The sequence below is a fragment of the Lissotriton helveticus genome, chromosome 2_1 (genome assembly GCF_964261635.1).
Source record: "Lissotriton helveticus chromosome 2_1, aLisHel1.1, whole genome shotgun sequence".
Taxonomy (NCBI): Eukaryota; Metazoa; Chordata; class Amphibia; order Caudata; family Salamandridae; genus Lissotriton; species Lissotriton helveticus.
This window is the reverse complement of record NC_136059.1, coordinates 1190302477-1190329307: the sequence shown is the minus strand read 5'-3', so window position 1 is coordinate 1190329307 and position 26831 is coordinate 1190302477. Positions and strand designations below refer to the sequence as shown.

Sequence of the window (26831 nt, the reverse complement as noted above, 5' to 3'; positions counted from 1 at the left end):
CTAATATGTCAATGATTGGTGTGGAGGATTTTTTTAACCAGGTCTCAGTTAACAATATCAGGTCCGGTTCTTGTGTGAGAATGAGGTCAGCTATGTCAGCTGCGTGTCTGGAGGCCGGCCTACAGTTTAGGAGTATGCATTTGAGTCGGTGCGTGATGAGGGAGGAAGTAGGTTCCTGAGTGAGGGGGACGTTTCTAAGGTTGTTGATGACGTCTCTAGTGTTGATTTTGGTGGTCCTATGAGGGTTGGGGGGGATATTGGGGATCATCAAAGAGGGGGGAGTGAGCGGCTTCATGGGGGGGGGGGTACATATGAGTGCAGAAGAGAGAGTAAGTCGCTTTCCGAGAGCGGATTGGTGCTTCTGATTTGTCGGGAAGATTTATTACAGGAGGGGACTGAGTTCCAGTTGGGAGGAATGAGTTTGAGTTTCGATATGCCTATTGGTTGGTTCGGAGGCCAACTAGATTTGGGCTGTGGTGTAGCTCTAGTTGCCCACGGTTGTCTAGCTATCCGCTCATTGAGTGCTTGGAGTTCTTCTTTGATTTGATTTAGTGAGATCATGATCTCGTCAAGTCTAGAGTTTTGTGTGGGGACGAGTAGGGTAAGGGGCTGTGTTATGGGTATAGATGCCTGCAGTGTGATTTGGTCGGGTTTGTGGACTGGGGGCAGGTGTGAGTGGGGTTGGGAGGGGTGCTACATGTTTGGGTGGATGTGTTGTAGTTGGGGATGGGAGGGTTGTGGGGGTAGATGACTGGGCAGTGGGTGTAGGAAGTGTTGTGGATGTGAGTGGGTGATAGTTCTGACCCGGCAGGGCCCGTGACCTATTACGTCACTCCAAAGTAAATAGAGCTGTGAAAAACAAAAGGGAACAACAAGAAGGAACGCGTACTTATTGATGGGTTCCCCAATGTGTGGACCGTCAATGCGAGACACCGTAATTCCAAAAGTATCCTTGCCAGGTAGAATCTTAGGGGTGGGGTGTTCCAAGTGGAATTTACACAGCTCTATTTACTTTGGAGTGACGGAATAGGTCACGGGCCCTGCCGGGTCGGAACCATCACCGGCGGAGCGACCTCATCTTTTTCACACAGTCTACTTTTCAGCCCTGAGGATTCGCGGAAACATATTTCCATATGCGATGAAACACGTGTCGGCTGGCTCTGGAGAACAAATTAAAAAAGAACTGAACTGTTACCACACAGGGGATTCCTGTTTATTTCTGTGTGCTTTGACGTTTGTTGTTGTGTGTCTATATAGACACGACTGTATGAGATTTTGTATTGTGTGCATAGGGTATTCCGGTTGTTTCTTGCTTGTGTGTCAGTACTTGGCTGACATACTTCAGAGTGGTTATTAAGGTTTTTCCACTCACCCAGTTACACCAGCATACCGTTTTTTATCAAAACACTTATTGCGTCCACTGTTGGCCGAGCGCCCGGCGCCTCTCTGAAAGTAAAAAACCTTTTGGTTTCTAGCGATGTGAGTGGGTGGGCTGTGGGTGTAAATGGCTGGGAAGTGGGTGAGGGAGATATTGTGGAAGCGGGTGGGTGGGCTGTGGGGGTGGTTTGTAAGGAAGTGGGTATAGGAAGTGTGCCTGGGTCCAAGGTGTTATCGGAGGGCAGCATGTTTCCTATGTGGTAATGGGGTGTCTTATTATGTTCTAGCAAATGAAGTGGGTGTGGCAGTCTAGAGTGGAGGGAGTGCTTGCAAGGAGTGTCGGTGTTCAGCAAGGATGTGAGTGGGTGGGTGTAAATGGCTAGGAAGTGGGTGTGGGAAGTGTTGTGGGAGTGGGTGGGTGGGTGGTCTGTGGATGTGGATGGCTGGGAAGTGGGTATAGGAAGTGTGCCTGGGTCCAAGGTGTTATTGGAGGGCAGCATGTCTCCTATGTGGTAATAGGGTGTCATATTATGTTCTAGCAAATGAAGTGGGGGTGGCAGTCTATAGTGGGGGGAGTGCTTGCAAGGAGTGTCGGTGTTCAGCAAGGTTGAGGTAGCGTGAGTGTTAACACCTACTGGCTTTACAAAATGCTTGTTACAAAATGGCATTGAGCCACCAACTTCTATTTAAGTAACCACTTGAACAAGGAAGTAAGTTGTAAAAAGTCTCATACCTTGAGAAGAAGATTCAGAATACAAGCATTGCATAATAGACCCTGATCGATTTTAAAAATCATCCTTCAAAAAGCATATGGTGGCATGACTATTGATGTTTATTGGTAACTGGGAAGGTACTCTAAGGTTAGGTGTAGGGGTGAGATGTTTCGATGGCCAGGATGTGTGCGAGGGGGTGATGTTTAAGAGGGAAACATGGAGGAGTAGAGTGGGAGGAGAAAGGGAGTGCAACATGGGGAGATAGGGATTGCATGTTCGTTGGGGCATTAGTTGTTCATAAAAAATTAATTAAAAATTGCCAAAACAGTTTCAAATCACAGAAATACTCAAACTCCAGACTGACATACGAATCAGACAAATTATCTAAATGAAGCTTAAACTATTGAGCAGAAAACAACTAATCTTCAGTTTTAATTAAAAACACTTTCACCCAAAATGACAAAAAGAAAACCACAAAAGCAACCTTCAGCAGCACAGGTGTGAAGTTCACAAAGTCACAAATGGCACTTCATCATCCAAATTCCCAGATGTGGAGTTCAGAATGAGCTGCAGTGTTACAATCACATACCTAAACAATGAATTATCAGCCAGTGCAAAGCTGTGCCCATTAAAAGGCACATAAGATATAGATATGCATCAAGGTTATCAAATTTGACTGGTTGACTGCGATAGTGTTATAATGCAGTGTTCATGTGGAAAAAATACCTTCCAGTACCAGCTGAGTGGTTGCATCCATTAACCAAGGACACTAGCACTCTTTGGAAATTCAGATGCGACAGGCAAATCTTCAATTACTGAACTAGTAGATATTGCTTTTGTAATTTCCTTTTTAACGCTGGCTAGGAGAAAGGACAGGCTGCAAACAGTACAGTTATCTTGAGGTTCAAGAACACTGGCATTTATTCAAAAGCAGCTCTTCACGACGAACCCTTGAAGCTGAAGTTGAATCAGTGAAGACGTTTATAGGGGGCTTCCTGTTTATCGATGGTCAAATAACTCAAAGTTACTATTTCCTCATCAAAGCCGGTAAGCTCTAAAAGAACACTCTTCCTTTACCAGCTAACATCCCTTTCTGCCTACCCATCGCAGTCCACACTCCATAACCAGTGGATCATGGAGATTCCGTTTTGTGGCTGCTTTTCCAGCTCAGTATGTAGGGTGTTTTACCCACTAAGCATGTGTACCACCTTGTCAAGCAAATCTGTGTTTGCTTCCTTTAAGGATTTGGTCTACGTATAACGTTGTAATTGTGCACCTCAGGATCAGCAAGACTACTAAAATCGGAGATCTTAAGATCTTCAATGCAATTATTAAAGAAGCTGCACCTATCTGGGGTGTGGGCGAAGAGATGTGCAAGTCACCACCTCTCAGTGATCTGCAGTGCATCAGGTTCCAAGGAAGTAAACCTGTGTGAGAGTCTTTCTCCAGCTCATCTTTCTTTAATGACTATCCTTGTTTTTATTGGGCTTGTTTGAGTATTTAGAACAGTGTCCTGCGTGGATTAATGCAAATATGTCCAACTATCTTCTTAAGATAAAGAATGAGGAATAATATGCTTTTTTGCCAAATGTCTGCAAAGGCTTTGATCGCTGCAACCACAGAAGTCCGGAACTCCATACCTTTGTATGTTGCCTCACTTTTGAATCCCCGGCCTCCTTTCATTGACCTCCCTTCAATAACTACATGAAATCTGTACAGTAATTCAAAGAGGAAGGCAAAGGGACAAACCAGAGTCAGTGAAATTTGAATATTGACTGCCTTGCCATGAGCAGGATTCTCAGCATTTTAGGTGGACCCAAGTCAGGCTTACACACATACAAAAGATACTGTATTTTTTCCGGTTTTGCTAGTCTTTCCCATTCTTAAAACACAATGCTCTCTACCCACTGCATCCCAAAGTTTTACATTAGCCGACGTACTCCCTCTTCCGGGTGAAATATTGGCTATTGATAAAAAAAAATACAGTTACAGTACTGACGGTCCACATGTTAGCTGTGTTCTTAAAACTTAAAAGCATAATTAATTTACAGCCAGCTCAATTGCACTCAAATTATGTAATCTTATAAATCCCTTCCGATACTAAGAGAATGGAAAGGCCCTTAAAAAAGATGCACACAAACTGATTCTTAAACAAATTTTGAGCATTAAGAGCATAGATAGCATTGTTTTGAGAAGAGAATAAAGACACAATCTTTTGCTTGCCCCATCATGATTTGTCTGAATTATATTTTAAAGAAAGCCATCTGTCATATATTGAACAATAGTGTTACATCTCCAGCCCTTGTCTTTTTTCAAGATTCATTTTTATTTTGCACACTAAAGGTACATGTTTTGCGTTATGTGAGTCTCACAGTCCTCTGTAAAATCAGTAGGTGCCACATTTCACATAACATGCTTTCTGCTGATTTACAGTACGTATTAATAGGGGACAGTGACAAGTCAGACATCAGTTTATCAGGCACCCCAGAAACACTGGTGCTTACAACACCTACTTTTGTTTTGCTTGTTTCTCCTGACATTTTATATCCACAAGTGTCTATACAAAACAATTTGTTGTACTCTTAATCCAATTTGCAATGCAGATATCTGGCCATACTGTGCTTTGCAAACCTAACGTTGTTCTGATTGCAGAAACGTGTTTTGTCCACTGGTCTGATCATTTCTGTTAAACAACCCTTAACTGAGCACTACAGCACAAACGCTCAAGTCGGGGGTAAAGGTGTGGCCAACTATCAGCAAAGCAAATTTTTGCTGTGATTACTAAAATTCATGATCCTTCTACTGATAAAAAAAAGTTTGTCAGAACTTGATTATGAAGGTGTTTCTCAAATGTTTCTCTAAACTATACACTGAAGATCTAGAAATTGGAAGATCTAGAATCCCTCTCCCAATGCTTTCCCAGCAAGCAACACATGAATTTCAACTTTTCGATTTCCCAGAAGTGGGTGCTATCAATTATTAAGTGATTTCTAATGGAAATAAAAGCATTACAAAAGCTAGAAAATAACCTCTTTGATGTTCTCTTTGTCATTAACACCTTACATCTTGGCATCATTTGTGTTGATGTAGAGAAAGCTTTGATCATACCAGCTAGGCATATATCTATATATTCTGGTCTTTTCTTGCTGTCTTTTTAGTCACTTTCTCTCCGATCTAATAGATTCAATTTAATTAATCAACAAATTGGACGGCCTTTTCCTTTCACGGATGGCCGGAGAAAAGGTTGCCCCTCGTGCATTGCCCCCCGCCCCCCCCACCCCCCGTAAGGAAGAGCGGTCCAAAATACGTTTTCCCCATGTTATTTCCCATAAGACATTTGAACATGACTACAGGGCCGAACCACTGGACAGAATTACACCACATTTGGAAGGTAGGTAGATTTAGTTACGCAGATCATGCTCTTTGTGAATTGGTGTAAGTTCATTCAGTAGTTTTAGCGCTATTAAAGAGCAAAAAAGATAGATATCTAGGGCAGCGGATTCCTGCAGAGAATTGGTGTATCCATGCTGAAATCTGATTGGCTGCCAACACGTCAACCAGGAAGTGGTAACAGCCATCTAGGGACTCAGCGTGAAGCAGAGTCCCACAAAAAAAAAAGAAATATTTTAGAAGAAAAAAGTAAAGAGGCCAGGGTAGGGACACCCTGAGCCCCTGGCAGTGGTCTCCCAGAGGCCCACCTCCTCCTCCCCCCCCCCCAGCTAAAAAGCATTAAAAAAAAATCTCTGAAAATCCACGGCTGGATCTGCATATTTTTCAGATATTATAAAAATACCCCCCTGCCCCCGCAGCCACAGGGAGCGTCACCTGCTCAGGGCAAATATAATAAGAAATTACCCCCCCCCCCTTCCCTGGGGATCACCACCTGCCCGGGGCAAATATTTCAATAATAAAGGGAAGGAAGATGGATTGGAAAGTGGAAAAATACCCCGGCAACTGCCAATACACATTCCTATGATAATGTGTCTATTGATTCCTTGGTACATTTTCTTCGCATAGCTTATGGTGCTAGTAGAAGCAGATGGCTGAAACCAGTCCTTGGTGTCATATGCGTTTCCCTGGCCTTCAGAGTGTGCCTTTATTGTGAAGACTTGTGTCTTCCTCTGACTACAATGGGATTTGTTTAGATAGAGAAGTTAATCAGACTTTATTAGAGGCACTTTTAGCCAAAGTTCTTTTCAACAACTTTTCTGCACATTGTTGACTTGAGATTATACACACTATGTGCAAAATGTGTCTTTAGCAAGTGTGGATAAAGTAGGTTATCTCTCACTACTTAAACGTCTACACTTTATGAGAATATTTATGGCTGTGGATATATTTGATTGAAGGCTTCATGAAAAACGTTGTGCTTCCTCAATCTACTTTTAATACATTTACTTTCCTCTTATGAACTCGAGAGGCATATTAGTTTCGTGCGTAATTCATAATTTTGGTAAATTTAGATGTTAAGCTATGCAACAAAGAATTAGGCTGACTTTATAGGGAAGAACATGGTGACAATCGTGGCAGACCTCTTGTAATTGATGTAAAAGAAATGTCAAATTAAAAATTACTTTTGTTTGTAGCTAGTCAGCTTCATTTACCCTTCCTTGCCTGTTTTTTTTTACCAAACGCTTTTTTCATGATTGCTCATCTTGCACAGCAAGCAGCTCTTAGAAACATTTATTATTATAACGAACGTTCCAGAAACTGAGGGTAAAAGCCGTCATTGTGCACAACAGTTGGCTATGGAGAATGCAGCAGAGCTGAGTAAAGTAAGCGTCAAGAAACTTCATTTGCTCACAATGTACAGTTCACACCTTCACCATTCTGTCTTCTTAGGAGCCCACACATGTTAAGTTGAAAAGAGGTCTTCAAACGCCCAGCGCATCTTTATTTATGTGCTGCTACCTACTATTCAGACACAGCCTGAAGTCGGTGAGGGTGAAGTCCCAGGAAAGGCCTTGAACATTTTAAAGGGGCTTGATAAGTTGTTTGATATGAACGTGGGGGAGGGAGGCTGCAAGCATCTCTTCAGAGGCAGAGATGTACATGCACTTATCTAAAAAAATCCTATGGAGCCTTGCACATGCACCTCTGGGGGTACAGTCATGGATGTCAATTCACCAACATACCAGGGGCAGCAGAAGTGACATCACACACCCTTTGACCTTAACGACATCACAGGAAGAGACATATGACTTTTGACCCTGAATATTCTCAGGAAGTGAGGTCACACGACCTTTTAATCCTAACGGCATGACAATAATGTACCTCGCTGAAAAGGCGTAAGAGTGGGCAATTCATATAACACAACATAACACATAGAAATGTCTTTGTGCAATTCCACCAATATTAGGGTGCTGACATGGTCTTTGAATGCTGTGGGGCAAATTCATTGCCCTGGACTCGAGCGGATGAAGCAATTGAGCTCGACCTTATCTATCGGAAGTTTAGGGATCTTTCAATGGGGAAACTTTGGTAAAAAATTGAGTCAAATAATGCATTTCAAAGCAGAATTTTCACATAAATTTGCTAATAAGCTTAGGCTCTCAAAAGGTACTCAATAAATATTCAAGTTCTTCATTGCATGCCACGCCAATGAAACTCAATGTTATCTGTTGCAAGGTGAAAGTATTATGTGGTATGGCATGGGTGGCTTACCATGTAATATTACCACAATGCACAAAGATGGACCCCTGGTACTCTCTCAGTACACCTTCTTTCTCTACGTCCTGGTAGAGTTGCAAAGAGCAGACAAGCTACTTACAGCACATCACCAACAAGGACGATAAGTAACTAACACAACGAGAGAAATCCTACACCCATTTACAAAAATAACTCTGATTTTTATATATTTTTAGACCCCAAAATGAAATCTATACATACAGTATAACCGGAGTTATCAATTTTCAAGCAAAGGAGAAATCAATACTTCGCTCTGTGAAAAAATATTAACGTTGTGTCAATGAGAAAAACACAAATGCAATCCATACTTTAGAGGGGGAGCTCAACAGAACCCACTCAGAGTTAAGGTCTCAGGAGTCCTGGGACCAGTTCACAACAGCTAGCACAATTTTACCTGGATTAGAGGAACGGGGTGCAGAGGTGCAATTTCAGCTGTCAAACGGAGCTGTCAATCAGACTGGCTGTGTTGAAATGGTTACCGTGGCAAAAAGGTACTTGCGGGGTGAGTTGAACAAAACCCTTCGGAATTAAAGGCAAGGAGCTGGCCCTGGACCAGGAATCTACCTGGCTCGGTGGACTCGGGTGCAGAGGAGCTCTTGGCTATCTGTGGTGCTAAACTGGATCCTCGGCCAGATCAGCTCACAGGTGTGCCAAGAGAGGAAGAAAACAAATGCAAAATCTTTAAGATGGAGCCACTGGAGTGGTTGTTCGTTCGAGCAGATGAATCTCTTGAAGCGTTGAAAAGAGCAGGTTGTGGTTGGACTGACCACTAACAAGCCTAGATACCTGCAAGCACCCCGATGAGAGAAATCTTTATGCAGAGGACCAGGGGAACCATTTAGAAGGCTGAGCCTTGCTAAGGGTCGGGACTACAGTTCCCAGAAACCACCTGCACAAGGACTTTGAGCAGCCACACTGGGCCGCTTGGGGTGCAAGACTTCAAGGTTGCGGATTTTACAGTTTGTTTCTGCCGGCTGCAGGGGATTCGTTCCTCTAGCCTGAGGCAGTTCTACTGAAGTCCAGAGTTTACAAAGGGGTTCACCTTCCTTTTGGAATCCGTCTCTTGCCTTAGTCAAGTAAAAATCCAGGGGGTGCAAGGTGGCTGCCACAGGTGAAGAGCTTAGCTTCTCTCCTCATGGTGTCCTGCCTTGTTGTGGAAACCGGTCTCTTCTTGGCATTACGTCGAATTTGAGGTTCTGGTGTCTGGGATGCTCCCTAAATCCTAGATTTTGGGGGTGTTAGTGGGTGTGAGGACTTAAGCCATTAGTCCTTGTGAGAAGTTGGCCTGGCATATGCTGTCCACTATTCTAGTGGGCACCTTGCACCAGTCCACACGACCCTTATGGATGGTAGGTTTAAAGACAACCTTCATAGAAAGCTATCCTAGTGGTAGCTGTGGAGAGCAGCCTTCAGGCCAAGTCTTGAAGGAATGTAAAGCAGCTTGTTTTACCAGTCTATAATCTCATGAATGACCAAACGAAAGGAGAATCACACCACGTATATGTGTATGTGTGTGTATATATATATATATATATATATATATATATATATATTCTAAATACACCCCTCTAGTCTCTTTATAAGGCTAGAGGTAAAAGTACAAAAGTTAAACTTAATTAGCACAGTAAAATGTTGTGCCCTAGAGGCCTCACAAACTATATACTAAGAAAGTGGTATAAGTACCGTTGTGAACATAGAGACCAGGCCGAGGGCCTGTAGAACCGCTGGGGCAACTAGGAACCACCCAAGGTAGGGACATAGAAGACCCACCGCGACGCGTGCAGTGCCTAAACACAGCCGCAAATCACCATTGACTTCTATGGAGAAAGTTGCGATTAGATTTTTAAGGATTTAGGACATGTAGGAGTGGACTAGGAACAAACCCCTTCAGTACTGGACAGTTCAAGAGTCAAGACCCATGGGAGCACCATAGTACTTGTGTTACCTCACCCAGGGAAGCCGGGTGCATAGGTGTCTTTTCGTGTCGGGTTTCGTTGTCATTTCCTATGGAGAGCTGCAAAGAAGTGCTGCAGGCGACCAGATGGAAAGTGTCCGGATGGATCCAAGGGTGGATCAAAGATCTGTAGAACCTGAAAGCAGAAGGGACAGAGTCTGGGTCACTTGCCAGTGACCAGGGGGGCAGTAAGAAGATGCCCACCGATGTCTGGGGATTTCAGGTGCAGGAGGTGAAGCTTGACTCTTCAGCCACGAAGACCAGGAGGCGTCGACAACAACCAGGAACTGGATTCAAGCTGTCCCACGTAGGATGTCGAGTTCTGCAGCGTCGGTATCCAGATTGGACCCAACAAGCCTTGGCAACAGCAACCCACGCAGAAAGCAAAGATTAGCTTTGGTGCAGACCAGCAAGGTCTGAGGGACTCACCCTTTGGAGGGGAGTCAGGGCACGTCTGGAGCAACCAAAAAAGCCCTAGAAACAAAAGCATTACCTCCGTGGGGACCCACCAGTTGACGGACCAGGGATCGCGAAGGGGCCACGAGCAGAAATGCTGAAAGCGGGCCCACGGAACACTTGTGGAGTGTAGGCCCACAATCTTTGGTGCAGATGGTGCTCAGGGCTTGGACTACAAGTAGCCCAATGCACAACTTCGGGAAAGCTCGGGAAGTAGATGTACTAGCAAATGTGCACAGTGTCCAGGAGTTCCGGTCCCACGTCTCTCATGATGGCTACAGGTCTCAGCTTTGCTGGGATCTCGTGTCAGCCTCGGAGATTGCTGGAAGTCAGTGTCCTGTGTCGCAGATTCTTCGGGATCCGGGGAGGGAGCCTTGAAAATGCAGACCGGCAAGATGCTTCTTTGGTGCCTGTCTGAACAGGGGAGTTACTCCGTGACCCCAAGGGAGATCCTTCTGTCTTCTAGTCCAAATAGAATGTCGAAGTTCCAGGATATATGTTGCAGAGTTTCGTCCAGGGTAATCTAAAGTCCTAGGGACTGGGTTCCTATACTTATACTAAGTTTAGGGGATGGACTAACTCTAAGGTCCCTCTTATGGGAGGACCTGGGGAGGGGGTGGTTGCACCCCTTCCCCTTTGTCCAGTTTCGCACCAGAGCTGGGGCTGAGTACGCCAGCAACCGGTTTGAACTGGAGTATGCACAGGGACACCTTGTGTGCCCCAGGCACTGCCTGAAAAGCATTCACTGAAATCACCCATCCTGCCCCAATACACGAAAGCTTGTCTGGGGAGGTGGCTACACCTCCATGGGTAGGAAACCTATTGCCCAGGCCTCCCCTGCTGGAGTTTCGTCCAGCAGCAGGAGGTCAGACAGTGTCTGTGACAGCAGCATCCATTTTGTGATGCTGGGGCTCTTTTAAAGTAAAGGTTTACAGGTCTTCTCCCTCTAGAAAGGTGGAATTCTACCCCCGCCGCCAGGACTGGCGGGGGGGAGGGAGGGGAGGGGTAAGATGCCAAATTGTTTGACACAAAACACAACATGTTTTGATACAGCCATTCCAAAGTTAGCATTTACTGCAAAGTTATAATTCACTTAAGAGTATATGGTATGGCTGTATCACAGAACAGCTACAGAGAAGTGATTCCGAAAGCTGCAGAGGGGCTCAGCTCATGCTTGGGCACCCTCTCACACAAAACCAAGTACTCTGCCTTCAGGATTGTTAAGGCCCCTGGTTAGCAGGGCCCCAGCCAGACTAAAGTCGATAAATCAGTGAAACACAGCAAAACGTTAGGGTAACCATAGTAAGCAGATCCTACTCTCCTACCGTCCTGCAGCTAATTCGCCCCAGTAGTGACAACATCCTGTGGGTGTATGTCACTAAAATTAGTCAGAACCTGTTTCTAAGCCTAAATTCAGGATGGCCACAACCATCCTGTGCCGTACTCCTCAGCTGCCAGCCCCTAGATGAGTCAGCCTCTAGATGAGTGGTCAGCCTTGTGGAGATAGATGCCATCTGCACAGCTAATTTCCCGCCTGCCAGCCAAAAACATTGCCTGGTGCAGGAGGAGGCTTTGTCCTTGAGTGGGGGACAGTTCCTTTGTCCAGTGGCGCCAGTGAAGTATTTGAGGCTCACCGCCACGCCGGTGCAATTCACTAGCCGTCCTGTGTGTGTGGACGTGTCACCTCCTGCTCACACAGGTCCTTTGTCTCGGACCTCTGGGAGCAGCACACACTTTCCAGCATGAGGTCAGACTTCTGTTTTGGCTGCAAAGCTTTGAAAAAGAAATCCCACCATGGTACAGGAACACTGGTTAAACTAGGGGGGTACGTGCGAAGGTGCCACCTGGGTAAATGCTTGTTAAACCTTGACACCACCATTGTGTTGGGGGTTAAACAGCACAGTGTTTGACACCAAATACAAAAGAATTCGTCCAGGCCATCATGGAGCTGGACATATAGGCGATGTCCAGGTTATCCAATGGACCGCCAGTCACTTTGGTAGAATTATGTTTGGAACACTACCACAGGTCAGTATATGCTTGCACATATACTTCCACACATATAACATGATGCAACCTGCCTCCTGGGCTAGAGGAGGCCTACCTTAGGGGCTACTGATGTATATTAAATGCATACTCGATCTGGACCCCGTAGTGCCCATCCAGGCCCCTGTGCACAGCTAACGGATTACAACATGAAGGGCTCATGAGAGACATGCAGCTGGGGCCACTTGAGGCATCTGAATATTGCTGTTGGTGGTTTTCACAATATGAAGAAGGAAAAAACATTCATTTGTAGCCGCTTGTATTAATTACATAGGGTCCGAATGTCTCAAAGATATGCACTGGTACAGCACTCTGGTGTGGTCCCATCACTTGGAGGAAGGTGGCACTGCAGATAGGGATTGAGGTACTCTGGCAGAGACTTGTGAACCTATTAGTGGGTTTGGTCATAATAGAGGTGCATTGGTAGAGACGGTGTTCCTAGCAGTTGGCAGCAGGGAGTGTTCCGGTCAGAATAGCGCTTAGATGCAGTTTCAGAGCACTGTAGCCCGGGACCTGCTAGGTGGTTGGATGGTCAAGATGAAGGTGCACTGGCAGAGCATTATAGTTACAGGCAATGTTTCAGTCAGGTAACTGGTGAAAAAATGCATATATTTCAACATAGGCAGGTTTGGCAGTGCCGGTTTCCAGGGGTCTATTTCTCAATTTCTGTAAGTAAGCATTGTGAAAAAATTGTTGCTCAAACACCTATGTAAGTGCATCACCTCACCTATAAATGAATTGGCCCATTTATTTCAAATCCAGAAATAAACCAGCATTTTCGTTCTCAGCATATCTAGCTTGCCCGAAAACTCAAATGAGTGTGTGCGAGAATGGATTGGGTCGGGAAGAAAATACTAGGCCAATCTGCTCTCGAATGAGTCATAATTTGCTAGGGCTGACCCCACAGACTCGGTAGACTCGGCACCAATCTCAACTAAATAATTATCTTTTCACATTCGGAAGAAGCTAAAACAACGCTGGGTCCTCTTGTGCAAATGTACAAACCCTGATATTACCTCGTGGTTGAATCACGGGAGGTGCGCATGACATCATGAAGGTTATTAACAACATGAGAGGTTATTGAAAAAGGTCCTATGACACTTCGGAGAATTGGAGTGGGCACATTCCCCCATCCAGGGGCTCGACTTTGCAGTTAGAGTGGTTTTGAGTTGGTAGTGCTGTTGAATTGAAGGGATCACCTTTTGAAAACTACATGCATGTTGCAAGATGTGGCTTCAGCACGGCTTCAGGTTTGATGGCTAGTATTCGGCATCAATAGCGAGCACCGGTTTGGGTACAGCTTGTGCTAACCACATGCAGGGCTAGATGCAAGTATGGAGGCCCCTGGAGCTTCCAGACTTTCAGAACACGCTGCACGTAGCGATTCCTGCAGTCGGCTGGGGCTGCAGGCAGGAGGCTCCAGGAGGGGCCCACTCAAACGTTGCACCAGGAATTTAGCATGCCTAATCTATTGCCTACTACTAACTAGACTTAAATGGAATAGCGGCAGGAAAGGGAGAAGATGAAAGTGAATAACAGGGAGGAGCTACGCTCGTAACCAAGATGGCCGCATAAGCTCCCGGCTCCGTCGATCTCCGCCAGAAGCTCATAAATCCTGTATATTATCCTGACTTCCCGCAGGACTCCCATGCTGGTGAGCCGCGCCTGATTCGAGAGGTGCAACCCCGAAATTTCTGGCGGCCCGGACAGCGAAGATATGTCGTGCGCCATTTTTGGCCTGCCCCAGCCTTGACGCCGGGGCCTCGAGTTTCCACTTGGCCGGGTTGGAGTCGAACAACATCGGCTTTGGACAGTAGGTGGATCCGGTCTCCCGAAGTGGTTTTGTTTTTTCTCCCCTATTGGATGGTGTTCTGGTGACGGTACTACCTTGCAACTGCGGTGGCCCGTTGTTATCGCATATTTGTTCAAGAATCCGTTCCCGGAGACCCCGTTGAGCTCCCGGTGGTTCTCGGGGCTCAGTGCCTCGTGGGCGGCGACGGTGTACCTATTGTGCGGTGGCAGTGTCTTATAGTGGACTTTACATCGATTCTGCCCTGTGCCCCGGAGAAGTCGACCTCTGGGGTTCTGATACCCGCCTGGTCGTTCATTGGAGGCGATGGAGCAGTCTGCAACTACACCGTCGCTACGTACTGTATTGGCCGCCATTTTGCAGCTTCATGAACGGGTCACCGCCACCATCCAGGGGATGATTGTCTCTGTAGACTGTACTAGTCCTAGACCGGACTCCTATCCTTTCTTGATGGAAAGTCGAGCTACTCCACCCGTAGATATCGTCTCGATTGGTGCCGAGGACCCCGAGCGGATTATTCATTTGGAATCTCCCAGTAACCCTAAGATGGCGGCGTTCGAGGCCGAAACGACAAGATGTGAGTTCAGCCCTGAATCGATACCACCCGAATTGACTGTGACTACTCCTCCGAGAAAGTATGCCTTCTCTCACGACTGCCAAGTTCGACCTCCGCCTCTTTCTGTGAGCGGTCGACACCGCCTAGACTCTTTCTCGCTGGTGGGCAATGGACCTGCTCTGACTTTTGATCTCTGCGCACTTCTATCCTGCCTTCCCTCCCCTCGCAACCTTAACTTTGACATTTTCCTGTTTTCTGGCATTCTTCTTGTGATGGAGTTCCGCAGAGGGGTACTCAACCTGGAGAATCGTGGCGACTTTTTTGTGCTGGACGGCATTTTTGTTTTTGACCGTGAGGGTTTGGGCTGAACTTGATTGGACTTCGCTAAGATGTCTCTCTAGTTTTTGGCTGGGCTGTATCTGTGGGAGCGGGGCCGGATGTGCATTTGACTAGTCTGGTTACTGTTTTTTTCTGAAGTATTTGAACGGGTGCTGTCTTTGCTGATTGGGGTCGGACGGGATGGTCTCTTTCCTCTCTGTGTGCGGCTCCCCTACAGGCCATTTCTTGAATTGCTCTGCTTTGCTATTCTGATGGTAGAGGGTGTCTGCTTTTGGCGGGGGGATGGGAGTCCGGGAGCTCGTATTGTGTTGCATCATTCTCCTCCTCCACCTTTTCCCCTTCCTTGGGGTGTAGTTTAGGGGGCGACGGGCACACTGCTAGTGGGGTTAGGTCGTAGCCATCGGCAGGGGTGTAGGGTGGGTTTTTTTTTTATTTTTCCTTTGTTATTTTCTATGACCTTTCTATTCCCCTTTCCTTCTCTCACAAGAGCTGTGGCATATTCTTCTGTTTTTTCGTATCTGGGTGTCGCATGTATGCATCGTATATCCTGTATTTCTGGTGGGTGGATGGGGTGGGGGGATGCCTGCGGTTCTTGATGTCTAACTGTTTTGTTCCAGCTTTTTGCTGGTATCGTTTATCCTGCCGCTCATGACCGTATGGTGTTTCTGTACTTCGCTCGCCCATCCTCAGTTTTAATGTGTTTGGTTTATAGGCACCCGATATGTGTACTATTTCTCTTGTGTTTAAAATAATAAAAATATATATAAAAAAAAAAAAAGAAAGTGAATAGCATTTTGCGATAGGAGTTAGAAAAAGATAAAAAAGGAACTGTTTGGAAAGAGAAGGGAGAGAGCAAGGAAGAGAAAGAGGGAAAAGACTACTTGTCCTCCGGTCTGTCCTGTTGGTGTGTGAGACTGATTTTTTCCATGAGTTGCTCTGCTGCTGACATGCTTAGAAATTCAAGAGCATTGCTCATCCTTTTACCATTGTAAAGCGTGTAAAATGAGTACCGTTTATGTCAGTAAGCAGGAGAGCAGTAGCACAGTAGTGTCCGCTCCTGCTGGGATTCGAACATCAAAACACAGGTGCCAGCGCACTGGATCTGTGAACGAGGTGGAGGAGGTTTGGCACTTTCGCTGTAACTGCCGAAAAAGTTGAATACTGAGCCGAATTGTGACAGTGGTTGTCAAGGAGGCCCAGCCGGAGGTGAGGCGCAGTAGGGATGCAGTCCCCTGCGTTATATCAAGGCCCATAGAAGGTCGCTGCGGGAGCCGTTGTGAAGGGGGCTGAGGAGAGGCAGGAAAGTTGTGGGAGGGTTGAGGGGTGGAAGGATGGCAGGGCATGCGGAAGCTGTGAATACGCCACTGAATTGTGATTAAGAAGGAGGCCCAGCCAGAGGTGAGGGGCTGTAGGGAAGCAGTCACCTGAGGTCTCTCACGGCCCTTAGACTGGAGCTGCGGGAGCCGCTGTGAAGGGGGCTGATCAGAGGAGAGGCAGGAGTGTTGTGGGAGGATCGAAAGGGTGGAGGGATGGCACGGGACGGAGAGAATAAGTGACAGAAGCTGTGGAGCCATCCGATAACCATACCTGAATGCGTTGAGATGGTCAACTAGGAGGAACAGTCCTCAGCACGCACGGAGACGCCCAAGATCGCTCTGTTGAGCCCTCAAGTAGAAGGTGCTCAAGGGCCACTTTCGTTTCTGTTGCTTGCTTTGTTTTCAGCGCCAGCTATGTACAACCAAAAGAATACTAAGGCACGAGGAGGGGTCATCGCATGCTGTGAAGGAGCGGTGCTGCCGACCAAAGACACCATTAGTGAAATTGCCATGGTGCGGGAACAGACATAGAAAGGAGGGACCAACACGGACAAACACCAATAACAAGACAGCATTTCGGAATGCCACAGATAACCAATGGCAATCGGGGGAGGGCCAGAGCCCATTGAAGAGTATACAACAGGTTGATCGAGGTTCAACCTTAAAACAGTAAACTGGGATTCTGTGCCTACACTTTGCTGCAGGTACAGCACAGGCCATTGAGTTATAAAGAAGCCCTGTAAAATCCACAGTCATAAATCCTGGTGAAGCTCCCAAAAAGTACCAGTGTCCTAATAATATTCCCCAGTGGTGCTGAAAATAAGGAGCTCGGAGACCATAGTCTCTACTTTCTTGGTACTGATCTTGCCACATGAAGTCAGGGATCGCAAAGGCAGTGCCCCAACCCCTAAATGAGGTCTATGGTTATGGTGAAAGACCAGCTCAACCCCCTTCCTTGCACTTGCATTGTCTCCAAATGCTTAAACACTTGTGTGATCAGTTTGTGCTGCTGATGCAACCCTCAAAAGATTTCTACAAAAAGCATGCATTGGCAATGCTAATATGTGAGGCTTTCAAGGAATGCTATATGGTAACGTGAAGCATTACATGTAAAAAACATGAGAATATATATGTATTTGTGTGGAAGCAAAGACCTTCATAATATTGATATAGATTAGGTGACAGTTGCGCTGTCAAGTCAGACCTAACATTCTTGTAGGGTAAGGGCTGCCCTCCTCTCATCTGTGCAGCTGCCAGAGAAGAAAATGACAAATTATCTAGTTATCTAAGGTACTTAAGTAGCATTGCAATGGCATGCGTATGTCCCTGAAAGTTCAAACTCGGGCAACTAGATAAACAAAATGGTCACCGTTGTGTGGCGGGTAAGCACAGTTCTGCCCTATCAAAACAAGTATTCCTGGCTCCTAAGGTGTGGGCGTAGTGAAAGCCGTTCTCCTGGTGATACTCACATTCTGTCTGGCGACAGCTGCACTGTCAAGCCAGATCATAAAAATGCATTTTGTTGGACATCCGGGGAGGACATACTTATTTCTCCATCTATCTTTCAAGCTGACAATCAATAATAAACTGCCTAATTTTGACAGGGCGCTGTGTCTTCTCCAGCTGTTCAATGCGACTGTATTTTCCTAGTAATGCCGAAAATTACAGACAAATGGCATCCGTAAATGACAAAGTTTCACAGACACAGGATCATAATTCTGGACCGTCCATGAAAAATACACACTGACGGTCATCGTAAAGTCATCTCCGGTGTGCTCTTGATTCTCCAAGGGTAGTTACAGCAAGCAGTCATGGTTACGCTTTTGAAATTACTTTGTAAAGTGTTTTATTACTTGAGGTCTGGGACAATGGTGCTACAGAAACTATTAAATAACATCAATTATAGGTCAGGGTCAAGATGATACCAACAAGGAAAATTTTAAAAAGTCCATCTCCTGAATTACAAACATTTCCAACATTAGGCCAGGCCAGCAGGAGGTTTACAGACAGACCTTCTGGTAAATTATGTCAATCATTCTTCGCCAGCTAGTTAGTCTTTCCAACCATGTCCTGGAATAAAGTAACTAAGTCTTCTCTTTTATATACTTGCATTGTCAGTCAGTAACCTAAAGCTCCCTCAAGCAGTCCATAAAGCAGCTGTTGGCACTATATTAACAACACAGGTTGCAACACTCTCCTTTAAGGATCTACATGTCTTCACACAACAGTGATGGGGAACGTAACACGTTTTACTACAGCCTGCAAATACATATTGTAAAATCATGCATTTTTCCAGCGTGAGACTATCAACGAGATTGCTCACTTGGACAGTGTGAACATTGCAATAGAGCAAAAGTTCTGATAAAATGTAAGTCTTAGTTTAGGTTAACGGACAGTCAAATTGTGGTAGCTTTTACATTAATGGTCTCTTAGAAAATGCATTCATACCTGCGGAGGCTAAAAAAAAAAACCCACACATTAGGTTGGCCCTGAAATGTCAGCAGCGCTCATTGATAACAAGCACACCGTCTATACATTTAGTCAATATTAGACCTGTAGATGAAACTTGTGGAAAATGTCAAGACACACCCTTTCATGTTCCTTATGTGGAACATGGGCTGGGAGGGAAAAGCTTCCTAGAGTTGAGGGCATATAGTAAACTACTCGCAGGCAGGGCCGGACTGGCCATAGCGGGCACCGGGCAAATCCCCAGGCAAATCCCCAGTGCGCCGCACGGGTGGGGCCGTTTTGGTTACAGGGGCGTTTTTGCAGTAGGGTGACCAACCGTCCGTAAATTTCACGGACAGTCCGTAATTTCGGCCGTCTGTCCGTTGTCCGTGAAGGATTCTTTAACGGACGCCATTTGTCCGTTATTTTAACCCTAAACCTTTAACCCTAAAGCCTGCACAGTTTCCAACCACCTCCCTTCCTGACTCCAATGCTGCTGAGGTCGGGTGTAACAGTCTCGATGCTGTACAAAAGCTCAGACACCCAGCAGCATTGGAGAGGCACAGCGCGATGGCAACCCTCACACCTTCAGCCCTTGATGAGCTGTTAAAAGGTGCTTGAAGGTGACAGAGGGAGGGGATGCAGCTTCAGGAGCAGGGGCATCTATTCAGATGCAAACAGCCCTGAATGCATCATGTCTCTGCAATTTGTGTGAGACAAAAATGGCGGGGGTCAGCGCCTCTTCTCAGGGTACTAGCGGGGGGTCAGCGCCTCATCTCAGGACACCAGAGGGGGGTTCAGTGCCTCTTCTCAGGGCACCAGCGGGAGGTCAGCGCCTCTTCTCAGGGCACCAGCGGGGGGGGGGTCAGCACCTCTTCTCAGGGCACCAGCGGGGGGGGGTCAGCGCCTCTTCTCAGGGCACCAGCAGGGGGGGGGGCAGCGCCTCTTCTCAGGGCACCAGCGGGAGGGGGTCAGCGCCTCTTCGCAGGGCACCAGCCGGGGTCAGCGCCTCTTCTCAGGGTACCAGCGGAAGTTCAGCACTTCTTCTCATTGCACCAGAGGGGGTTCAGTGCCTCTTCTCAGAGCACCAGAGGGGGTTCAGTGCCTCTACTCAGAGCACCAGCGGGAGGTCAGCACCTCTTCTCTGGGCACCAGCAGTGGTCAGCGCCTCTTCTCAGGGCACCAGAGGGGGGTTCAGTGCCTCTTCTCAGTTCACCAGCAGGAGGTCAGCGCCTCTTCTCAGGGTACTAGCGGGGGGTCAGCGCCTCTTCTCAGGGCACCAGCGGGGGGTCAGCGCCTCTTCTCAGGGCACCAGCGGGAGGGTCAGTGCCTCTTCAGGACCCCAGCAGGGGGGTCAGCGCCTCTTCGCAGGGCACCAGCCGGGGTCAGCGCCTCTTCTCAGGGTACCAGCGGAAGTTCAGCACTTCTTCTCATTGCACCAGAGGGGGTTCAGTGCCTCTTCTCAGAGCACCAGAGGGGGTTCAGTGCCTCTTCTCAGAGCACCAGCGGGAGGTCAGCGCCTCTTCTCTGGGCACCAGCAGTGGTCAGCGCCTCTTCTCAGGGCACCAGAGGGGGGTTCAGTGCCTCTTCTCAGTTCACCAGCAGGAGGTCAGCGCCTCTTCTCAGGGTACTAGCGGGGGGTCAGCGCCTCTTCTCAGGGCACCAGCGGGGGGTCAGCGCCTCTTCTCAGGGCACCAGCAGGGGGGGTCAGCATCTCTTCTCAGGGCACCAGCGGGAGGGTCAGTGCCTCTTCAGGACCCCAGCAGGGGGGTCAGCGCCTCTTCTCAGGGCACCAGCGGGAGGTCAGCGCCTCTTCTCAGGGCACCAGCGAGGGGGGTCAGCGCCTCTTCTCAGGGCACCAGCGAGGGGGGTCAGCGCCTCTTCTCAGGGCACCAGCGAGGGGGGTCAGCGCCTCTGCTCAGGGCACCAGCGAGGGGGGTCAGCGCCTCTGCTCAGGGCACCAGCGAGGGGGGTCAGCGCCTCTGCTCAGGGCACCAGCGAGGGGGGTCAGCGCCTCTGCTCAGGGCACCAGCGGGGGGGGGTCAGCGCCTCTTCTCAGGGCCCCAGCAGGGGGGTTCAGTGCCTCTTCTCGGGGCACCAGCAGGAGGTCAGCACCTCTTCTCAGGGCACCAGCGGGAGGGTCAGCGCCTCTTCTCAGGGCCTCAAACATCCTCAAACTGGTCTGATTATACCAAGGCAGCACGTGGTTCTTTTCACAGAGCTTAATTACTGTCACTAAATTGTAAACAAACCTGGATTCTTCAAACATGCAGTCGATAATGTAATAAAATAAAGAAATGGCACAATCGCACCCACACTGATTAACAAAGTATGGAGGACAATCAGTTGAATCAGTTCTCTTGGAGTATCTCCTGTAAATACTGTACATCACAGTGGGGTATGGCACAACTAACATTTTGGAGAGAGAGACTGTCTTCTCGTTGTCTTGTCCAGGAGGGGTTGAGGAGCCCTACCCCACCCTGGAAGATACCAAGATGATACTAGAATACTGCATGCCCACCCCTGTGCCCACCCCTGTGGATCCAGTACCCCCTCCTGTGATGGCTCCTGCTCCTCCACCCCCCCCAGTGATGGCTCTGTCCCCCATGTGGTGGCTCCTGTCCCCCCCGCACCTGTGATGGCTCCTGTCCCCCCCCTGTGGTGGATCCTGTCTCTGCCCTGGATGGCTTCTGTCCCTGTCCTGGAATGGCTCCTGCAGCGAGGAATATCCAGGAACTGATTTTTTTTTTCTTGACGGGCCTCTTCTCAAAAAGGGTCAGCTCAAAATGAATATGAAAAGGTGGGCGAGTGAGTAAGTGAAGGGATGGCTGGATGAATTAGTGAATGGATGAATTAAAGATTGAATAGATGGATAAGGAGAGAATGGATGGATGGATGGATTGATGAGTGAGTGGAAGGATGGAAGAGAGAAAAGGTAAATAGCTGTATGTATGGGTGGAAGAGTAGCTGGGTGGATGGATGAGTGAAAGGATGGATGAGTGAAAGGATGGATGATGAGTGAGTGGGTGGATGACGGAAATGATGGATTGAAGAATTAATAAGTGCAAGGGTGAATGCATAAACGGATGAGTGAGTGAAAGGGAGGGTAGATGGACAAAAGGATGAATAGATGAGTGAAGAGGATAAATGAATGAGAGAAAGGACGGATGAGTGAATGGATGGATGGGTAGAAGAGTGGATGGATGAGTGTACAGATGGATAGGGTGAAAGGGTGGATGGATGAGTGAAAGGATGAATGAGTGAAATGATAGATGGAAGGATACATGATGGATAGGTTTGCAAATGGTTGAATATGTTTGAATATGGCTGGGCTTACTTATATACTAATGTGTGACCTCTGATGTGTCTGTAAAACGTATCCAATTGTCCTGAAGTTTTGTCCTGAATTTTAAACCTCCTGTCCTGAATTTTGACCCTTTGTCCTGAATTTTTACACTCACCGTCCTGAATTTACACCAATGCCATTTGGTCACCCTATTTTGCAACATAGCTGCAAAATCGGCCCTGTAGCAAAATCAGCCGAAAACCAGCCCCGGCAAAGAGCTCGGCGGCACCTCCAACCCCCCCAGTGGGGAGGGGGGCCGGCCAAGCACTTTGCCAGGGCCAGTTGTGGTACTCAGTCTGGCCCTGCTCTCAGATTTGTCTAGGACTGCACCCTCATTGAGGGCATGGCAGCGGAAGGTCTCTAAATCTCTCAAAAAGCACACCCTCATAAATTGCACATAAGCCGTTCAGTGCGAGAGGATGAGTTGCACACCTAACTAGCGAAGGTGGACATCGGGGCAACAGCTTTAATTCTTCCACAATGTCGGACAGGAGTATATTTCACACAAATGGGTATTCTAGATTGTGACGTATGATAACAGGTTAAATTTATGATTCAGCCAATGGAGACGAACAGAATACCAATAGGGAAAAATGACTTTTACTAATTAGCACAATTGTACTATGATCTTAAACTGTAATGAATTTTCACTCTTTGGCATTGGTTTTAAACATGGATGTTTTAGGAATTTTGTAATGGTATTATTGCAACGGTTTTAATTAACTATGCAAAAATAAAATACACTTGTAAATAGGGAAAAATAGTACGTTTGACTGGTTGGTTCCAAGATTACAGGGCATAGTTACTGTTTGATGCAGGACTGAAAGGCAGTTAACAGCTCAGTAAAGAGAGTGAAACTCAAGTGCTCCACGTTCTAGACAGCCATATTCAAGTTCACATCCAAGATGGTACTTAACATTTTCTTCACGTTTTAGTAGGGACAGTCACTACGAGAGCCCTTATTGCAACTCAGCCTCAAGTGCTCGTCAGAATCTTCCTTCACAAAGTGAAGCCCTCAAGCATCAGTAAAAAAACTTTGACAGTACTGCAGTGAGTTTTAGTTCTCTCAGTGTGCGTTCTGTGGTCATGGAAAAAGAAGAGTAAGTCCTAAACTGTAAATATTGACATGATTGTTCAATGTCTCAAAGTTATTTTAGCCATGAACAAAAGCCAGAGCAGTGTAGGCCATATCCAGCACCACTGCATCTCTGCTTTCTGTATCTCAGTATCTTTCATGGATTTCTGTGTTTCAGAATTTTTGGATGAGGTTTGGAGTTTCTCAGCTAGATTTCTTTTTGCTGCCCTAGGCACCATGTTGGTGTCTGAATTCTACAACAGGTTCCAAGTAGCGTTGGCATGGGGTATTAGTTTTGTCAAGAGATTTTCTGTAAGCTTTTTTGCAAATACAACTTACTCCCAGAATGGTACAAATAAATCAGGAGAAAAGAAGGAAACTAGTGTTTCCTTTTAGGCCCAAAAAATGTAGTTTGCTTAGTTGGTCATGATGTCAGTAGGCCTAGACTTACGATTTTTTTCTCCTCTCATGTAGTTTGAGGGTAATCGTTCCCACCACCGAAATGGCTTGGCCAGTCTGGAGAGTGAGTATTACAAAAGAAAAGATCAGTGGTGGCATAGATTCAACAGATAGCCAGAAATTGTAAAATCCTATTATAAACAATGGCTATCATTTCAGATCTGGAGAGTGTTGAGTGTGATCCAGCCACTAACTGGTCCTTTTTGCGGTTTTTTTTTAAAGCATGGTGGCCAGTGGTTCTGAGAAAGTCATCAGAAACAGCCCAACAGGCTGCCATTAGGGCATTTCAGGCTAACTGTGGTAGTTTTGCAAAAGAAGATGAGCTGGTGACAAGACAGACTAGGATTCTTGATAGACCGGTGCACCTGGTAATTTCACCACTGTTATTTCCAATCTTGCGGCTTCATCTATTTAGGACTCTAGACGCAGTGGATTATCAAGAGTCCCCGTATTAAAACAGTCTATTTGGAGGCAGTCAGAGAATAGAAGGAGATGAGATTAATAATGTTCAGCATTACCCCTGAGGCACTGATGCTGCATGTGGTCCATTCTTTTATAGACAGCAGATATGGCAATTTATTTTCTAGCTTAAAGAACAGTTATATTGTGTGGACGTCAGAGGGTCTGTTCCAGCTAACTAGATTAGTGAGCTACATTCAGGAGATCCTACAGTCCGCTGGTAACTTTTGGGGTGACAGGTCAGGCACAAAAAACATCTGGAGCACCCTTAAGCAGATGGATGAAAAATACTATTGCATTAGCCTATCCAATTCTCGAGGTTCTGATCGGAGTTGAAATTAATGTTAAGTCCATAAAGAGTCTTCTAGATTCTTAAACTAAGATTTGAATGTACTAGTGGTGGACACTTTTAGGGATGCAAATGTGTGCTTATCATAAGTCTTTGTCTGACAGGTTGTTAGTTGACTGAGCATCACAGGTCAGGTTAGTGTGGGAATCCTGCATGCAGTTTTCAAATAATTTCTATTTGTCTGCATTCAATAAAATTGAGGATATTCCACATGGACAAGTGGTCTCTTCTCTTGTTTCTGGACAGCAAATGCTGTCCAGGTTTCACTCTGTATTTATTCATAAATTAGTTCTAGAACGAGAAGAACAGGGTGGCAGTCCTTATGTCATTTACTAATGATCACTTTTACTCTTAGTCATACACTGCTTTGTCAGAGTCCTCAAAACCGTCCCTTCCTCAGCCTCACTTCAAGCTTTGGCCCACCAAAGCTTTGAAACTTTCAGTACGTGTTGAGGGAGGTGATTTTATCCTGACTTCGAAGGCAGGGAGTTTGAGAAAGCTAAACGAACAAGGATGTTCTGGTCAGGGGAGCCGTTTCACCTTGAAGTAAAAATATGACGAAGACTAGCAGTACTTGCGAGTAAAGCTTTAAAAGAATGTTTCGCTCAATATACTTACATTTACGTTTGGCGATCCATGAGAGTACAAAACTCCTTGGAATACACAGAATTTCACCGTAATCGGAATTAATGTCAACTGATCGCGAGCATCCACTTAGCGTTATACTATATAAATTATCAAATGCAGACTAGAAGGAGTATGTTTTATGTCTCTACAGTTCTGTTTGGATAGGTGCATCTACAGTTAGTGCGTGTATCAGGAAAGTCAGCTACAAGAGAACAAATTAAATAAATCCCGAATAGTGACATTTAAATCAGAAGGTGTGGCCAGTAATCTCAGAAATTGGGATAGTGAGAGTTTTTCAGATGTAATAATATGTAATCATTAGAATAGTATATATTATTCACGAAAAAATATATATGAAGACTCACTGTACTCCAAATGCACTGCTCAGAATGTACAAGCTACCAGAAAACGACAGCTCCTCTGTTGCACTGTCACCCATGATGCATAAGCTGTGCTGACACACTGGCGTAGAAGGCACATGCTGGTGCCACTGCAGATCACTCCTAGAGGCATCTCCTCCAACGAGCGGGTTATCACATTTCACACGTGACGAGAAGTACAACAAGGATGCTGTTGACGGGCACTGGGGACAATGCACACTCCAGTGAAGGGGAGGGCGAGCGCTCCCCAGCTGACACATCAGGCTAGACAAACCATCCACATCACCTACAGCAGGCTGGGCAGCACCAACCTACCACCCGTGGCAATACACCATATTTAGTGGCAGAGCCCTACAGGCGAAAGGACCAGCAGTTCTTCGTGTTTAGATGTCCAGTGGCGGCTCCCCTACAGCAGAGCAACACTTACCGTCGCCGACATCAGGCGGAAAGTGCCTGCTCAGCATGTACTCTAGGTAAAGCTGTACAACAGCATCTCCTGGGGATAGACAAGACGACACACTGAGGCCACGTGTGTGTGGTGGCTGGCGTGGCGGGGGTGCCACCTGCAGCAGCACTTGATAACAATGGCTGTGTGTGTCCTTCTCCCGTACACACACGGGGATAGGAGAAACAGGGCGCTGGTGCCTACTACACCCCACATCCCTCCCGACCCCCACACCCGCCCCTCTTACCCTCCTCCGCGCTGGAGGCGGCTGCTCTCTCTCCGGAAGAGCCCGCAGCACTGGGTCCAGCAGATCCCCATCGCATACTGTCCGCCCCCGGGGCCCGTCCGAGCGCAGGCCGGCTCCGGCAGGGGAGCGCCTTGTCACTGCGGCCCGCAGCCCGCCCGCACCGCCGCCATGAGCCCCGCACCGGCAGCCGTCCCCCTCCGCCGAGCTCTGCACCGCCGCCGCCGGGAGCTGTCAGCGCCTTCTTCCGCAAGCAGCCACGGCTCCTCCCACCACCCGAGCAGCGAGGCCCTCCCACCCCTCGTCCGCACACCGGACTCCGGCCGAGCGCAGCACTCCCTGCCACTGAGGAGAGCCGGTGTTCCATGTTCCAACGTCCCCCGTGGCTGAGCGTCCCCCCCCTGTTTGTGCGCATGCGTACAGACATTGCGCATGCGCAGTGACGTTTCTATGACGTTTCACTACGTATGTTATAATTCATTGTACCCCCTTATCTGCGCACATTCGTCGCAGGCCAATCACATTTCAGAATCACGGTCCATCCAATCATATCGCAGGCTTACGTTTACGCTAACCAATCATCTAATTCTGTTGTGTATATAATCCCACGACGTTGTTCGTGAAATTCTTTTTAAGCTGTTCATCGGTGAGTCTTTCCTCTGCTCTTGTGTTTTGCTGCCTTATATTTGTTATTGGTATTGTGGTTGTTCTGTATTAAATGTTCCTTTTAGTAATTGCTCCTTC

At 47.0% G+C, this 26831-nt stretch overlaps 1 protein-coding gene across 2 annotated transcripts in view; it reads right to left on the bottom strand.

The window, feature by feature from the left end:
* AP1AR (adaptor related protein complex 1 associated regulatory protein) overlaps nucleotides 1-26358 on the bottom strand; it is a 196346-nt gene extending 169988 nt beyond the window's left edge. The window contains exon 1 of one of the 2 annotated variants that reach the window (XM_078676066.1): nucleotides 26091-26358. In XM_078676066.1, coding sequence (XP_078532192.1) covers nucleotides 26091-26161 — 71 coding nt within the window. In that variant the 5' untranslated portion in view covers nucleotides 26162-26358. The remainder of the gene's footprint in view (nucleotides 1-26090) is intronic. The other variant, XM_078676067.1, reaches the window with a different exon arrangement.
* Between the last annotated feature and the right edge of the window lie 473 nt (nucleotides 26359-26831).